Source organism: Aphelocoma coerulescens, chromosome 2, assembly GCF_041296385.1.
Source record: "Aphelocoma coerulescens isolate FSJ_1873_10779 chromosome 2, UR_Acoe_1.0, whole genome shotgun sequence".
In the NCBI taxonomy this organism is placed as follows: domain Eukaryota; kingdom Metazoa; phylum Chordata; class Aves; order Passeriformes; family Corvidae; genus Aphelocoma; species Aphelocoma coerulescens.
The window spans coordinates 63,806,719-63,825,559 of NC_091015.1; the positions used below are offsets into that span (position 1 = coordinate 63,806,719).

General features: G+C 37.3%; 1 protein-coding gene across 1 annotated transcript in view; it reads right to left on the bottom strand.

Moving 5' to 3' along the window:
* The window catches only part of POU6F2 (POU class 6 homeobox 2), a 325,507-nt gene that overhangs the window by 48,383 nt on the left and 258,283 nt on the right, over positions 1-18,841 (bottom strand). Inside the window, exon 6 of the mRNA XM_069005862.1 lies at positions 11,001-11,147. Coding sequence (XP_068861963.1) covers positions 11,001-11,147 — 147 coding nt within the window. The remainder of the gene's footprint in view (positions 1-11,000; positions 11,148-18,841) is intronic.

The window sequence follows — 18,841 nt, forward strand, 5'->3', positions numbered from 1 at the left end:
GCCATTTGCATACATACACACTGAAGCCTACCACTGTCAACCTCTGAAAAAAATGGCAAACTGAGATATACTTTCAGAAAAATAGATCAAGTGTCCATGCATGGTTAAGACTGTGATTTTTTTCTGCTTGAACTTTTGCTGTCACTGTTCACAGATCAACACATACGAGAAGATATAACAAAATTCTTTGCAATACTCTAGATTCAAATCAGAAGACACAGAATCCTTCCTCTTAAAGGACAATTCCAGTTCAGTGTGCTATTTGGAAGCTTGTGGATCTACATGCAGAAGCTATGGGTCTGCATCTAGCTGGTTACTACTATGAATGCTGCATGAACATATTTCAGTGGTTAGGTTACTACCAAATGAATCAACCAAGTATTTCTGCAATTTTCTCCTCATTATGTGAACACTGCTTGGGGAAGACATATTTCTTTATTTTCAAATTCTTCAGAAGATATTGGTAAGCTATCTGGACTCCTCATCCTTTCACATTTCAAACAAATACTGATTACACCACAAACATGGGAATGCCAAATCTTTCCTCACCTGTATCTCTAAGACATACACATACAAATGTCAAGACTGTAGCTCAATAAGAGACAATGGCCTTCATTTATGCATGAAGACTTGTAACTTCTAAGAAATTCCAAGCCTCACCAAAATAGCAGGAGCGCTCTATCTGTGAATCAAGGACCAAAAATATTTAGCATTTTACATTAAATTGCACTTTTGACAGAGCGATCTGGCTTCTTTTCCCCTTTGCCCAAACAAGCACTTTTGGTTTTGTTCATTTTGATGATCAATGCCAATTGAGCAGATTGTAAAATTCTGACACTAGGATAAAGCACATATTATATACAGGATAATTTAGATAAAATCTAAATAAGACTAAGCACCATGTTACACAAAGAACAATGATCTGAGTTTTTTCAGAAATTATGAGGCACATTTAGAAAGACAACAAATTCTCAGACTTAGTCCACTATTGCCTCCACCTTCCTACAGCCTCTCTATAATCCACTGTGCATATTCCCTCATGTCACGGGTTAGCAAGCATAGTCCCGGAAGTGATGTTCTTGCAAAGGGGTGCTTACAGCTCCTCTATTACCTGACAGAACCTGTCAGATGGCCAGTTTGAATATGGACAATTCTTTAAGCCACTTAGAGTTGTGACTGCCTCTGTGATCCACGCTTAAGTATAGAAAATCCCTAGGCAGAGTCTCTCTGTCTCATTTCTGGTGGCTGCGGGCCCTATGTGGGGGCCAGCAGGCCTGGCCCAGGCCCTCCTCGGGCCAGGCCAGGTGGGGCCACAGCCATCCTGGAGCTGATGGGCCCTGTTCCACCTGCGGATCTTCCCCCCCCAGCAGGGCTGTGGGCAGCCGGAGCAGCTCAGCTCCTCCCCCTCTCCAGTTTGGCCAAGATTCATTCAGCTAAAGCTGCACTGCTGTCGGGCAGAGGTCATGTGACCGACAGTGATAAGCAACATTCCAGCTGCAAGGCCTAGGTGAGATTAACCTTTTTAGTGCTATGAAGAGCTGAAAACCTGAGGAAGAAGAAAGAGGAGATGCTTAAAGCTGAAATTCTGTTGTAAAGCTATGATATATCAGAGTACCCATTGTAATTTCATGAAGGCATGGGGGGTGGAGCATTCAACTTGTGAGCAAAAGCACCTGTGCTGAGATAGGCAAATGCTGATGCAGCTGTAATTTCATGAGAAGTTTGAACAGGGAGGAGATGGAAGTGATGAGGACTTTTGCTCCAAATGGGAAAGGAGAAAACCTCAGTTCCTAGAGATGCTCCCAGAGATAGTCCTAAAGATGAAGATGAGGAAGATCCTTTGCTCCCAGGGAAGGAGAAGGGCCTCTGTTCTTAGAGATGAAATGCTCCCAGAGATGGGTGAAGAGAACTTTTATTTCTGAACATTTATTTCAACCTTAAAACTGTACCCGCAAAAAAACTTCAAGAGTGGACCCTCGAAAGCAGTTGTGGGAAAAGCTGCAAGTCGGGGAAGGGACCTACATGCGAGCAGAGAACCAACCCAGGCAGCTGTCTCATTGTGATAATGTTTTCATAGCATGGACAAGAGAGACTCCTCTTCCTAAATGGACTGAACAAGGTTATTATGGAAGTGGTAAACAGACTGAACATCTCAAGGGTTGTCTTTTTATATTGTCACTGGGAGAAGGGAGAAAGGTGGAGGGAGGAGAAAAGTTCTGAAGGTGTGGTATAATTTTTTTTTTCTTCTTTTAGGTCTGTTAATAAACTTCTTTACATTCTTTCAAGTTTGGTGCCTGTTTTGCATTTCTCCTAATTCTTATCTCACGGAAGATAAACAGTAATTTAGATAAACAGTATTTTAGACCAAACCACTACACCTCATAAGAAGAAGTCCAAAATTAAGAGTACTCTTAGATTCCATTCTGATGCAAGTCTCATACAGGAGGATTTTCATCATCTCTGTTCAGACAATGATGTGGCCTCAAATTTTTCTCACCTTTGTCAGCTCCTGAAGTCGTGCAAATTCCCGAGCATGACATTTCCACTGTTTGGGAAACATCAGTAACATAGAAAGCCCTTTTCTTGGTACCACCTACATGCATCAACTCTCTCCACTGCTTTGCTTATGTCATCTTAAATAATTTTCAATGTACTTAGGAAAATTTCAGTCTTTGCCTTCAAGTTCTTCTGTGGTTTGCTTTCCAGGAATCTAAATGGCTAGCTAAAGCTCGTGGATGAAATTTATGATTACTGATGCCATGAAGATTTTTGCCTTTTCTTTTATACTCCTGTTATACCTTTTTTACAACTTCTGTATTCCTAGTGCTTTTTGCCTACATTCTTGGACTTGTTTGTTAAGCTAAGAGACAAAACATTTTAGAAGCTTCGTAGCTAGAGATCAGTGTGCCCCAGACCCCAAGGTCCTCTTCAGAACACATTCTGTAAACCAAGATAGAACCATCCAGGGGAAGGTTCCTTGGAGAGGGGGGCTCACTTGAGCCTCTCATTGGGGAATCTTTGATAGATATGCTAATTAGTAAAACCTATAATGTTATACCCAATGTTGGGGAGGGGGGAACAGGGAGAGACAGAGATAGACTCGCCAGGGTGCATCTCGATGCATATGACCTGGACGTGTGCACCTAAGGATCCTTTAAAATAAATACCAAGGTAAAATCCCTTTTCCCCTTCTAACTGTGTATGACTCTTGATTTTAAGACCAGGAAAAGGCATCATTGCCAAATTCAGTCTTCCAGGATAACAACAGTCAAACCTTCTCTGTGCACAGCAAAGTTTGATTTAAGGGGAAGGTCAAGGACTTGGAATGGATTCCAACAGCAGTTGAGGAACATTCATGGGTTTATCATCTTTGGCTTCACCACATTCTGCTGCAAAAGCTAATACATTTCTGTTGTCTGCCTTTCTCTGATGCAAATATAAGCAATATGCATTTCTAAGAAACCCCTTCATAAAGATTTTAAAATCCAAACAAAACCAAAACTTTAAGTCAAGCAAACTAAAAAATTTGTAACAAAGACAGACAAAGCTAAACGCCCTTATCAAACACGCAATGCGCTATTCTACAAAGTTTCTGCTGAGAGGAAGACCAATTTGTGACTATCACTAGTCATGTTTCTTAATGCTTTACTGGAAGGTGATAAGATATGATGATAAGGAGAGCAGTGTAAGAACCTCTGTAGAGCAGAAAGATTTCATTGACTGTGATGTATGTCACTGGTGATAACAAGGAAAATTTTTCATGCTTATAACCACCTCATGCTAAAATGAACAGATTATAGGAGTGGTAGGTTCTTCTTTTTGTTATTGGTTAGCTTTCATGAAAATGGTATTAAGGTTGAACTAGTACTAAGTTCGGTTTTCTCCTCTTTGCAAAAGTGATTAAGAATGCAATGACAAAAGGACAGATATTTCCAGTACTTTTGACTTGAAATAATTAATGTGGAATAGTAACATTTTCAAAAGTGCCTAAATGCTTCAGGCTTTTACGGGTCTCTTCAAAGGATATTTACTCCACATAATACAGTGTGTTAGCAAGACCCCAGAGCTAATAACTAATGAACTAGATCCTGTGTCACCTTGTTGAGAAGCAGAATTAATTAGTCCAGCCATAATAGCATACTACCAAGAGTTTTGGCTTCATCTATCCGTGCTAGTACAGCACTGAGACATATAAATGAACTGTCTCTGGCAATTTGCTTGCAATGCTCTGTTACAGTGCATAGACATGCCTCCAAGCACTCAGACTCGTAACTCTGATTGAAGGAAACTCAGACTTTTACAGGTATGAAAGTTGCTTTTGAAAATAAGACTTGGGCACCTCTGAAAAGATCTATGTCCAAGACACAGTACCTTAGGCAGAAACCCAGGCAAGAGGCTACAGTCTGAAGTGTGAAATTTAGTACCAAAAGTAAGATTTGTTGCAAGTTAGATAAAAGAAATTTCAGTGGCTTTTCTGGATAGATGTGGACCATTTCCAAGCCTGATAGAAGTTTCATTACACAATTATCCTTTCCATTTTGCAGTGATCACTGCCTAAAATAGACAAAAAAGGCTAGTCAGCTCTTGGTTTAAGTTAGACTTACTCTGCCTCTGTCCATTTCTGCTTCATGAAACTACCAATCTGCATGACTGAACAGCTTGGTCCATGCATTTTTACATTTATGACACTGTGGATACAACTGATATTAGATAAATAGTGCAGCAAAATAAAGACACAGTCAGCAAAAATATGTTAAAAGAATTATTTGTCTTTTGATTCAAATTCACATGGGAGGTAATTAGACAAACACCCTCCTCCATGTATAGCTGTGGGGAGGGAAACCAATGGAAAAAAAAATCTTCCCTTACAACTGATCTTTTTTCTTTTCCCTTTTCTTCCTGCAAACGGCAAAACCACATGTATTCAGCACAGTGAAATTTTGAGGGGGAAAATAGAGAGTCAGACTTCACCCAGCAGAAATTCAATATATTAATATGAAGGCCTGTCAAACAGATTCTCCTGGTAAAGGGTTTTCCAAGGAATGTTCTTAAACGCTAGTATTATTAGACTGTGACAATCCCTCGTTCTATCTTCTCCCTCAAAATGTGTCCCTTTTAATTTTCCAGGCTTTTAATGAAATATTCTTAATGTATGCCATTCTGATACCACCAACTCAGATTTCTGTAGGTCTCAACCCTAGGAAGATATTGTAAGCAGTCACTGCTTAAGCAATTATTTTTAACAATTTTGTGAACATACAGATGTTGTGAGGGATAAAATATTAGCGGTTACCATGTATTAAAGCTGCATAGCTGAAAGAGATGTAGAAACGATAACAAGAAAGAGAAAAGTAAGTTAAGAGATAAGGCTAATGGACATTGAACACCTGAAGAACAGTATGAATTGCACATATTCAGAAGGACTCCAATAGTCTTACACATTATAGGATTTTGAGCCTCCTAGAACTTCTGGAAGAACTAAAAAACTGGGAACAACAAAAATCCCCCAACAAACAATCAACATCCCCCTTTAAAATGTATGAGTGGTCACAACTTGCATTCCCAGTGGTAGCCATCAATTTTCTTGGCTAGTATTAAAAAGAAAACTAGGTCACATAGCAGTCTCTACACATTTCTTGGAGATGACTGCTAATTCCACAGTACTAACTCTGAACTTTAACCTGTGGATATTGAAAAGTTCTTACGTCTGTGGTTCTAGAGAACTGAAAGACTTATAAGCAACTTTGTGTATAACATACTCATTTGCTCACCATAGCATACTCTACCAGAAAGAAAAAGGAGGAAAAATTGTGGAGTTGAACAAGACCCACAGCGAAAAAAAAAAACCAAAAAGCCCAAAAAAACAAACAAAAACCCCCCAAACACCACAACCCCTCCCCACCCCCCTGCCCTGCAATGTATTAGTCTCTTTGGTTTTATCTATGCACAAAATTATACTGTTGTCACTTAATACATACTAAAGGGATTTAACAGAAATGGTTTAAATCCCTGTAAAGGTATACATTTCAGTATTAGAATATCTTATTTTTATTTACCTGAAACAAAACAGAAACAAAAAGCTAATAACTAATTAACTAATAAATGCAGGCTTTCCACTATTTTTTTTCTCACCTGTTTAACTAAACTAAATTAAAATCTGCCTTAGATTTTAAAAGAGATTTTCTTTTGGAATGGGGATAGCCCCAACTGAACATCATCAGAATAGAACGAAAATGCTAAAACACCTCTTTCCACGCCATTTTATAATTACCTCACTCTCCAAAAGAAGGTAATGGCCTTGTCTATGGGAACAAAGAGGTTCTAGTACTGCGGCCTATTGTATATTTTCCAGATTGTGGCCTTGGCCACTTAAACTTAGACAAGACAGCTGTTCTGCTTAGAATCATACACTTAGTTTGCAAATAACTGTTCTCACTTCAGAAAAAATGTAGCTACAGAAAACAGTGAAAATAATAGTACCTACAGGTACACATGTAGTATTTGAGAAGACCAAAATTTCCTTCACCATAAAAGATACTTTAGCACTTTCCAAGCCAGTCCAAAATGAGGACAACGTTATTTTTTAAAATCCTATCCCTGTTGTTATTGCACATGACATATTACATTGTACTGTACAATGTGTGGTGATGAGAAATTCCCTGCTTATTTAATTGTGATCCTTCAATGAATTTGAAAGGGAGCACTTTATTTCCATTTCTTTAATTTACTAGTTCTTTAGCTGATGATTTTATTAACTCTTGTATTTGAGAACTGATGCTTAAAAAAAAAAGGAGAGGAAAAAAAGGCCTTTGGCAGTATTGTGAAGGCCTGGAACTGAATAATGCACTTTAATAATGAGGAATAGAGCTATGGCTTTTGCTGATGGCTGTGACCGGCTCTGTGACCTGATTATGTCGCAGAGTGTCAGCAGCTGAGACACTACAAAAGGGAGCGCATCCCATCAAATCTATCTCCATTGTAATCACTTGCACTGCTGAGAGGCTTGTTAGGAGCAGGGAATCCATCAGGCCTCATTAGCACCGTTTACCATCAAGAAGCTCAAAGAGCAAATGTGTACCCTCTCATCAGAATAATGAGAACCAAAGTACTCCTATTATCTAATTGGATCAACAATGCCTCTCTCTCTGTTTAGTTTCCTGAGCTACTTGTGGACTACAACACTCAAAAATTAGTTATTTTTTTGTTAAGTACCACGGTGGACCTGTGCATAAGATTTTTCTTATACAGAAGGTTTTCATATCTAAAGACCAAGGCATGGGCACAAGGAAGCCCGAGTTCCTTCAGGGGCATTCTTAGGTTATAATGAAGCAATCTCAATTAATTCACTGTTCAATTAAAGTGTGGACAATACAATCACACTATACATACTTAGATTTTCCTTTTAATCTCCCAGGAAACAGACTATTGCCCTCTTTATCCTTAAGGCAGTTTATTATGCCAACCCTTATCATGCTACCCTTTTCTTTTATGACATAATGTTATTTTGCAACTGCTGAATTAAGTAGTATTTTTCTCTTGTTAGACAACTCCCATCTTTCCAAAAGAGAAACTAAACTTGCTCAGTACCCACAGTTAAAATGTATTTGATCCTGCTGAAGTCAAGAGACATATGAATGCAACTGATGATAATTAAGAAACCATATTCATCAACCTTGCTTTCATATTTCTGGGGCTCATTTCCTTACAAATATCATGAAAACAGCCAAAGCACACATTTCACATGCTTAATAAACATAGTAAAACCAACACAAAACTCCTGATTTTTTCTTTCATTTGCAAAACCAGCATAAAAAAGAGATATATTGGGTTGTTAAACCTCTGAAGAATCCAAGGGCAGCAATGGCACTAGGGTCCTACTGTAAGGGCAGGCTGAAGCTGAATAGGTAGACAGCCTCTCTTTGAAATCTACTGACAGGGTACAATCCGGCAAACCTGCTGCCCTGGCCTTTAAATTTAAGATATGAAAGCCCAGTGCTGCAAACACTTCCTGGAAAGTGCTGAGGGCAAACAGAATGTAAGCAGTGTTACCTGGGCCAATAGCTCTTCATAATATGCCTCTGAAAATGAAAATTTGATTTAGAGTCCTCTACCTGTACTATATCAAATTAATCAGGTGATCTAATAATATTATTTCCAGGGATTAGAACTCTTGGCTAGGTCTTGGGAAGCTCTGCTACTATAGTTCATATTGCCATCCAAAGCAAAAGAAGAAAAATAAATTAACATGCCATAACTGTGAGTTCAATAATTAAATAAATAACAAATATGTTATAAAAATTATTGTTAATATATATGATTTTGTTATTGCAATTGTAAGAAATCCTAGACTATTGGGAATTAAGGCCATGCCATATGTCATTTAAAGGATCATTTCCCTTAAATTTGCCATAGGATCTTGGATTTGACCTATAGCTTAATGTCTCCAGGGATTACTGATCACCAGATATTTAGCTAGACAGATGGACATTTACAAGCCCTGAATTTCTGTAACAGAAACAGCATGTAATTACAAAGATTGCACATACAAACATTCTAGTAATTCATCCAGCTTCATATTTTCAGGAGTGAGTTTTGGGTATCATGCTTGTGATTCCTTGAAAGAGGCAATTTTCAAAGGGCAAATTCCTAACATATGGTGCAAATCTGGCTCATTAATGACCAAGAACATTATTCAGAAATGGAGCATTTCAAATTACTATTCATTTATGCTCCCAATTTTGAAGAAACATCTTTTGGTTCTTGGTTAGGTGCTATAATTCCATTAATTTGAAAAGAATGTAATTTAATTTATGGATTGTTGTTAAATTACACTAAATATTCCTGTTTTAAGACAGTTAGCCTAGGAAGTGGACTCTAAGTAATATGAGTTTATGCTGAATATTATAAAACTGTGTGTTATATTACATGCTTAGTATCAATATTTATCTGTATTGTGGCAAGTTCTGCAATACTGATTATAAACTAAGGAATATTTACAAAAACAAGTAATAAAAAGACAACCCTTATTTAAAAGAGCTAGGAAGATAGCTAGATGCTGCAATCTTATCCAACAATTGAGAAAATTCTTCCTTTCTTTTCTCTTTCTCTGCAATCTGTGGAACTATTGGACTTTAGATTATGTCTGGAATAAACAAGACTCAGCCTGAGGGAAACTTTCATTCAGCAATACCTTCATAATAGTATTTTTTTTAAAGATACAGTGAATGGTTACACATAAATTATGTTTTCTGTGGAGAACATGTAACGGAAAAACTATAAAACAATTAGCCTATATTTAAAACTTCAGCTCTTACGATGAACATCTTTGGTGTCAAGTGCCTCATGAGTGCTGACTGTGAACCATTTCTGGAGCACAGAGGAGATAGAAACAAGCAGGCTTCTAGGTTAGGGCTGATCTGACTATGAGTTATAGGTATTATAACCAACTTTTCTTCCAAACCAATACCCCATCCCTCCAGAAATCTTAATAGGCTTTTGAGAGCCTCCATTTAAAATTGGCTGCATAAAATGATCCTTTGATGAAAAGGGATTGAAACAAGGGTTAAAGTAGACATTGAAAGGTTATTGTAGAGGGCACATTGTTCATACAATCCTCCTTTAATATGTGTGGTGTGCACCTGCGATAAGATGATTCATTAGATAAGGCCTCACTTTGACAAGCTCCATCGTTCAACCCTCGGGGTAGTGATGGAACAATTCTGCACCCACCCAGTAAATATAACAAGGTCAGCATTTTTTTTCCTGGGACTTGGATGGTGATAGTGAAGCTCAGGAAGCATCTTTGTTTATGTGTCCTCTTAAAAAACCCAGGGGGGGTCCTATAAAGTAGTGACTTTTATTTTTTAATGGGCCAAAATAAAAAAATCTCACTCTTGTTCCAGTTAGGTAAAGGAAAATTACCAGGAAAAAAGCTGCTCTTCCTTTTTTTTCTCCTCACTGGTAAACAGTAAGAGTAGAAACTAAACTTTAGATTCACATATCATCCAAGCTGAATCATTTCAATAAATGTTTTTCAGGGCCTAACATCTGCATAAGCACTGTGAATATTACTGTATTACCAATTTGTAGCATTTAGAATAATGACATTCAAATTACTCAGTTACCAGTTATATTGACAGATTTGTTGCAGAGAAACAAGACATTGTGTTACTTTTAGTCCTAATAAATGCAATAAAGAATGACAGTGGTCACAATCTGAAAGGCACTTAAATATGCTGTATCAAAGGAATTAGTTTTACATATATGGATTCAGATGCATATCTTTCTGCATCATACTAGGCCTGAAACTGAAATAGTTTGAACAAATAAACAGCTCCAAAATGTAGGTAATGCACAATCTCTCTCTTAGATAGACTAACTGTTAAACAGTGTTCAAGTTCCTGTTTGTAAAATTTTCTTTAAACCAAAATAATCTCCCAAATTTGCATTTAAAAGCGGGCATATTCATTGCAAATTGCTTAACATAGTTAATAAACAAATGCATAAGCCACCCAGATAAATCCACCCTCGATACTTCATTACAATTTGTTTTCTTTTACTTAAAACATTTAATGCCTTTTAAGAAATTAAGTAATACAGAAATGCCAGAGAAATGCAAAAAAGTGAAGCACAGTACCACTTCAGTAAAGGTGTGTGTTATTAGGCATATGTAAGTGGAAGAAGAGAGCTGGTACGCTTGTTAAGAATCACAGGGTTGCTGGACTTTTAAAATACCACGGTATTGCACTACTGCGATATTTTTAAAGGGCTGAAACAAAATAAAACAAGCCCTTAGCACTTTCTAGCTTGAAAACTCTTTCTAAGAGTGCCTAACTTCCTCCTGTTTCTCAGACTTTCCATTTCTTACCTTGTCTGGGAAATCAATATTTATTTATCTTCAACATGTACACTTTTAAATTGCTGTCATACAAGCGGAACTCATTTTTGTCCCAAGATCAGCCTGCCATCAGAATTCACTGTTTGCTCCATCTTCTACTCACCTGTCCTTGTGCATTAGTGACGAGCTGGCCTGTGACCCCCTGAAGACTGGAGAGGGCGTTTCCAAAGGCTTGGGAGTTTGCTATTGAGCCCATGGCTGCCGCTGCTGCAGCTGCTGCTGCTTGACTTGCTAGTGGATTATTAACCAGCTGAAAAAAAAGAAATAAAATATCATGATAAAACCCATTATAAACATATAATGCTAACCGGATAATATAAAAGTGATAGCACAGTAATGTTTATGTTATTTTAATGTTTTTTACCCACTGAATTGCATGTAAAAAAATGTCTGCTCCTTCAAGAGCTCAAGTTCTGAGAGGTTCTTAACTTCTGGGGCTTTGAAAATGAATAGTTTTAAAAAAGGAAGAGGAAATTCCATGTTAGTGTGGAAGAATAAAATTCTCTTTTTTAATCCTACCTTCTATCACCTTTTTTTAAATCGAGTTATGCTTGATGTGTTTCTTTAGGCTCAATGTGCTAATGCCACAGGTGTAGCAGCCTAGTACTGCTGTAAATAGCAATCAGTGACAGATTAGCACCTGGTGTGACTGGGAGTGGAATGTTTACTTGGGGTTATTCAGAATAGAGACTATTTCACTGATGACCCCAAACCCAAGAAAAATCTGCAAATCCTTTTAGTTTTTATCATTAAACAATTGGTCTCAATATCTAAATAAATCACAATACTCAACGTTACTCAACCTTGTAAGTAAGGTCAGTAGATATCAACTAAAATTTCAAAATTCATTTGCAAAATACAATACTGAGCAGTATGCGACTTCTCAAACGTGAATGATTAATTCCAGGACTCATAAATTTTCAGGAAATAAATTGTACTGCCTGCTTTAGTCAACTCTACCTAAGTGCTTGATAGAAAGCATAGAGCACGGTCATGGCTTTCACCTTAGGAGACTAGGGGAATCCCACAGAGGAACACTCCTATCAAGTCTTGTGCTTATCAAGCATATGAAATGTGTGTTCCTCTGTCAGAATCAAAAGTCATCTTGGACATGGCTTTTCCACTGGATTATTGTGAAGTTTCTATTTTCTTATCCTTTTCTGAGAAAGGACAAACTTTGAACCAAGCACACAGGGATGACAGTGTAAAAAAAAACGTTGGGAACCGTCACCACTAGGACAGTTGTCTTCAGAGCAATCAAACTGAGTTCAAGAGGCTGAAAATACATTTTAGAGTGGCTTTGCTTCCTAAGAATCATTGCTTTATAGCAGAACTTGCAAAATACACATTAGCAGGGTAGAGCAGCCAGAAGTTTGAGGGACAAAACAGTCTAGGGACATTTTTTCTTAGACAGAGATGAAAATGCTAGAGCTATCTGAGAAAAGCTTTATGTTTGAGCTGATATTAGTAGGAGTTCTAAGTCCTTAGATGATGAGTAAGTTATCAATCCTTTAGAAATGGAGACTCACAAGCAGCAGTAAGGGATGTACCCCATAGACAGGCTCTGCTTCAAAATAGGTTATAAAAAATTAATCAGTGATTAGTAGATGTTTTAAGCATGTTACAGATATGAGTAGTGTGTATGTTATAGACGTTTAGAAGCCCATCAATAGAAGATGTCAGATATGGTTATAATCTATGCTTATAAGAAACCTACTTGTCTGTTAGACATTGCAAAACCTACAATTGATTGGTCATACATTAAAACATCTATTAATCATTCATTAGCCCCTCATGAAATATTTATAAATGCAACCTTGATATAAAGTGTTGCTTAAAGGGGTGCCTTGAGCACATCCAATCCCTCTAGAAATTGTAAAGTAAATAACTAAATAAAGATTAGTAGCAATGCCAGACAGAAAAAATGACATTGTTTGGAGGAAATATTTTGATTTGGGAAAAATTGTTATATGAATCTCTAAAAGCGGTTCGCAGCACCCCATGGCAAGAAAATCAAGCAGGAATAAAAGACAAAAGGGGAAAACTGCAATGCATGCTTGATTAGCAGCCCTTATGAGCTGAGCTGTGAAGAGAACTGAGACCAGCACAATGACCAAGGCAAAGCTCAGTCCCTGAATGCAAGACTACAAGAAATTCCACTGACTGCACAAAGGTGTGAGTGCAAAGGCAGCTGATGCACTCTTCAGTGATTTGGGTGGTGCCTGAGCATGGCAGTGTAATGCCAGAGAACAATATACATAAACTGGTTGGTTTTCTGTTCAAAACCGTGACATTTCTTTATTGTCCCAATCAGAAGCTGGCAAACCCTGCCTTTTTTCACAGCACTTCATTGGCAGTACTGGGACTTGAAGTAATTCCCTTGTAGCTTAAATACTTGGAGAGGAAGGGGGCAGCAGCAAGAGTGTAAGACTTTCAGAAAAGGCCTTTTACAGTCCTATTAGCAACCTACAAATTACTGAACCTCTGATCCCACAATATCTCACTGCAGGTACAAATGATAATCTTTGGACAGTTACCCTACATCAGCTAATAAACTACACTGGCTGCTGTATTCAGGGCTTTGGAGGCATGTAAGAACAACTGCTAGGGCAGCATAAATAAGCTTGTGAATCTGGAAAATAAAAAGGGTTAAAACTTTCTAAAAATCAGACTATCACCTTCTAGAATCTCTTTTCCATTTTTCTCGCACCAGTTTTCAAAAAATATACATTTTCAAATACAACAATAAAATTTAATTACAACAAACCCTGGAGACACTCAGGATTGCTTTTAGTTGTATCACAGAGATAAGCTACTTATTAAAAATGATGGCAGAGGCTGTGATATGCATAGGTACCCTGCATAGTACCATGTTCCAGGGAAAAATACAGTGAATGGTTCCAGGAAAAAATACAGTGAATGGGCCAAATCACAGGGTAAGAGACTTCAAAGTGCATATGAAACCATCCCTATCTATTCATAAGTCTGATTAAAAAGGAGAAGATGCATTTTTCTTTGAGTGTGTTGGGGAGCTGTTGATTGCAAGTTACGCTCTATTCAATTGACCCTCTTTATATTGTGTGTAAACTGGGGATGGAGAAACACATCTCATTTCATTATGTCTGGACACCAAGATAACACACTGAATCTTCCTTTTATTTAAAAAATAAAATCTCTAACTTGAGAGGTTTATCAATTTCTCAGTGAAACTTGAATCCTTAAGAATACATGTTGGAAATATTAGAAATATATTGTGAAAATCCCACAAAGGACTCTTCTCCTTTTGTTTCTGTATTTAAATCATGATTTAATTTGGAAGGCTGAGATATTTGGACCTGTCAATTCCAGTCCCCAAATCTCTTCTCCCACTCAAAACACCAGCCATAACAGTTGGTAATAGTAATCTTTGTTTAAAGTGACAGGCCAGCCCTCTCAATGACACCTCCACTAATGACATGATTATATGAGGAAACAAACTTTATGAAGAAGAATATTCTAATAACTGAGTAGGTTTAGTACATATTTCTGAATTCCCAAAGCTGATCTTTTAAAGGCAAAGCATATGAAAATTGTCTACTTTAAGTCAGTAAAAGCAGAAGACATTCCAGTGCAACAGACCGAATTCACACAAGTAAAACTAATCTGAGAAATTAAGGTGGATGAAAGAGGCACTACTTACAAGATCCTAAAACTGGCCTACGAAGTGAGAGTTTCTATGGTTAAAAAAAACAAAATCTGAAAAAAAACCAATCTGAAGAAAAGTGTGTTAGAGTCAATGCTGCAAGCAGCTTTCTTGAGAGCCACAAATACTTTTATCTTTTGGAAGAATACCATCTTCCTCTTTATTTTGAAAACTAACTTAGTATTTCATTGAACTTGCTGTAAGAAACTGATCAAGCATTCATCTATCGTTGAATACAAGATCAGATTTGATAACCTACACAGTAATTTCACTTTTCTCTGAAAAGGCAAGTCCTACTGAACTTTCAGTCTCCTGGTCTGGAAATCAAAGAGTCAGTTTTACTCATTACAATATCATTTAGTCAACAAATATAAAGAAAAAACCAAACAGTTTTACTAGTGAAAAGTCAAGGTATTTCAGGATGCCAGAGCATCACATGAAAAAATGGGCCTATAAACTGAAAGGTAAAGTCACTTTATGCAGTGCCAGTATATAGGTCTTGTGTGTTTTCTAAAGCATTTGTGGAGGAGGCTGAGTAAAGATGTGCTGCTATCTGAATGCAGCCATGGAGAATGGAAAGACTTATTGCAGAGTAAGTTCAGGCATAACTTAATTTTACAAAATAGTATTAGTATTTTTCAGAAAGACTGCTAGAAAAATCACATTTCTGGATATCTCCTAGAGATTAAATTAGTGTAGAAAAATATTACATTTTATTAGGGACCAACAGATCCTCAGTCTCTTATGTTCTCCGACAAACTCTTCTGTAGGGAGCATCACACTACTAGATTAGCTGCTGTGAGTATTTGCTTAAACCAATGCTTTTCAAGGGAAAACAAATATGTCTAACAGTTGAGAAGAACTCAGCAATGGCTCTCAGTCAGAAAAACATGACATTTTTCTTTTCTATCTATAATGAGTGAAAATTGATCACAGAAATGAAATTTTTATCAGCATGGCATGTGTTTTTGTAGGAATTTTTAGATGAGAATCTATCTGAATTTTATTGTGTTTAGCTGATGAGAGAATTGCAGGTTAAAATATAGTGGGATTTATTCCCATTTTTTCTCAGTGGCTCAAGAGACAGATTCTGGGTAGTAGTCACTGGACCTTAAGGAAAAAGACTGTTTCATACTGAGCACAGGCTCCTGAGGATATTCTGGTAACTTCTTTGTTATTGTGACTAGCATTATCATCTGTATTGGGTGCAGATGGAAAGGTTTTGGTAGTGGAGGAGCTGCAGAGGAGGAGGATAAAAAAACTGGAGTGAACAAAACAAAGGGAACAGCAAGGTCAGAGAAAGAAGAAGGAGGCGTTCCACAACAGTGAAGGTGTCCCCACTGTTGCCCTTTGAGGACCCTAGAGTAGGCAAATGGATATTTCTTGATGAGAACTGTGATCCATGGAGAGACCAAGCAGGATCAGGGGAAAAGTGTGAAGAGAAAGGAGCAAGAGAAGGGAACTATTAAGGACTGACTATAGCTCCTCACTGAGGGTGGGTAGAGGAGTCAGGAGTGAAGGAGTGAAATTAAGTCTGGGAGAGTGGGGAGAAAAGCTGTTTTAGTATTTGTCTTTGTTTCTCACTTAATTGGCACTATATTAATTATTCCCAAGCTGAATCTGTTTTGCCCTCAAGACTGATTGGTAAGCAGTCCATCTTGACCCATGAACTTTCTCACCTTGCTTCCTCTCCCCTCCCACTGAGGCAGTGAGTGAATGGCTGGGTGGGCATTGCTAACCAACCACACCACTGCATGACAGTAACTGGAAACTGTACCTAGCAACAACAATACTCACATGTTTTCAATACCTTGATGACATAGAAGCAGAGCATTGCAACCTAGATACCCATATGCTTGGTTTCTAAACATGAGTGAATTGATACAGAAGTGTGGTTTCCCTGAGGGTCCCCATTAGCTCTTCTGGCAAATTCTTTACATAGTACTAATGCTTATATTCCTAATTGTTTTCAATATGCATATATATTTAGTATCAGTTGATAGCTCCCTGAACTTACATAAAATCTCAGGGTCCCTGAAGGAATTTAAAAAAAAAAAAAAGAAACTGGGAAGACTGCTTGAATTGAATCCTGTGAAAGCACCTAGATACGACAGCAGTAAGTACCAAACAAATGTTCATAATAATCAAAAAGATGACCACTTAGCACTTACGTAGAGTTGTGGGTGACTGAGCTCTGTCAATTTAATTTATTTTTAGGCTTTTAAGTAAAAATAAGTCAAATTTTGAAACATCCTGTTAACATGCAGATCCCAAGAAAGTCAAGAGAGAATACACAGGTAACATAAACCAAAAGATGTTCATTTAATCCAAAGAGGTGCTGTGAGCAAGCATTTTGGAAACTCCGTCTGGTTTTGTACTTATCAGTTAGAATTTTTTTTTTAATGTTGATCTTCCCCTGCCGCTCTCCCTCCTTTTTGTTTACATAATAGGATAATTACAACATTTAACATTTGTAAATGAATGTCAGGGTAAAATGTCTAATAAAATGGCTGTCATAGAGCCTAATCATGCATAACTATTTGAAAACATGCCCAGCAGGCAAATCTCAACTTATGAAAAAAAAATTAAATCTGTCACCATTTTGGTTTTGTACACTGTTGTGATATGATCAACCTACAGAATGTACAATGTAGTTATAATATCCAGACTCATCCAACAATGTCTGGTTGTTTCAAAACTGCACAGGTCTATATTTGCAAATGGTTGTAGATGGTAGGAGTTCCAAGTAGGCTGCTTAGACAGATATTTTAGTATATGCACATATATCAGAAATTTATGTACAACATACAGTGTAGAGACAAGGATATTGAAATATCTAAAAGCATCGACTTGACAGAGACACTTAAAATATCTGGTTCTCACAGATACTTAGTCTGCTCATTATATGCATTTATTGTGGTTGAGCTATTTGCTGTCTAAATCTATGCTGAATTTTCTATCAGAAGTAAGTACTGATAGTGGTATCACTGATGCGACATGACTTGATTCAATGCAAAGAGACATGACCTGAGGTGATGGGAAGTACGCAGTGCTCATATAAGTCTTGATATGACATGGATAGAAGAGAATGCACAAAATTTCTCACAAGATCTTTGTAAACAAGGTGCTGCTGGTCAAATATGAACCAGTCTGAAAAACTACAATAACAATTTGCAAAATAAAAAGGGTATATTTCTTATAGAGCTGTGGCAAGGCAAATAAAGAGCAGACATCATTCCCAGGTCTCTTGGACCAAACTACTGGAGATATGAATAATGAAGAACACATCAGGGCACAGGCTAAGAGTGAGCAGGCACCACCCCAGCTACTTTCCTTTTTGCTCTGTTAGTGACAAATAGAAAAGAGAGGAGACGAAACTAAAAGAAAGGGATGCTTGTTGGGTCTAATCCTACAAGATAAACTAAATTGAAGTTGTCAGCATGTCTGAGGCTGGGTCTTATATGTTTACAAGAAGAAAGAGTAAATATATTTAATATCTTTAAATACAAATAACTATAAAATGCAGATGACTGACCCCTTTAGCAGCAGGTCAGTACTTACAGACTGACCCTAGACTCCTGTCCTTTAGGTTCCTGACTGTCCACATATATAACTTAAAAGTTTGAAATATTCCAGATCTATTTAAGCTGGCACACACTGAACACGATTTCAGTTAAACAGAGGCATCTTGGTTTTGTCCGATTTACTTGGTCTTGTCTGATTTTGTCTGAGTTACTTTTATGTTTACATAGTCTTTAAAATATCTAAAACTGTTTACTTCGTGTATGATGCATATGTACTGTAAACAAACATCATCTAACTTAAATTTGGCATCTCTAATAATCATGAATTGTATTGGTACTCATAAAAGAGGAACAAATACTGAAAAAGTTATCTTTATTCTCTAATTTTCTGAAGTAGTAGCCATGTGTTGCAAGAATGAAAGCAAAAAAGCACCTTCTAAACTTTTTGAAAGGGGCTGAAACACAGTTCATTTCACATTGATTAGTTTCTTTGTTCCTGTGTTTGTCTATTTTAGAATGATTTATCTGGCTTCTGAAAGATTCTTTCCCTACAAGAAAAATGGTTACTTCAGGGCTCCCTCGCTGCTAAAAAACCGAACTCTTATCAAAAGGAAATTGCCATCTGTCTTCTCGGATAACAGCCCAGGACTTGGGTCTCAATGATCTGGCCTCTGTAGAAAGTGTGTCAACCGTGAGACACACCAAATTAATCTCCTTAATCTAAAACATTTATTTGCC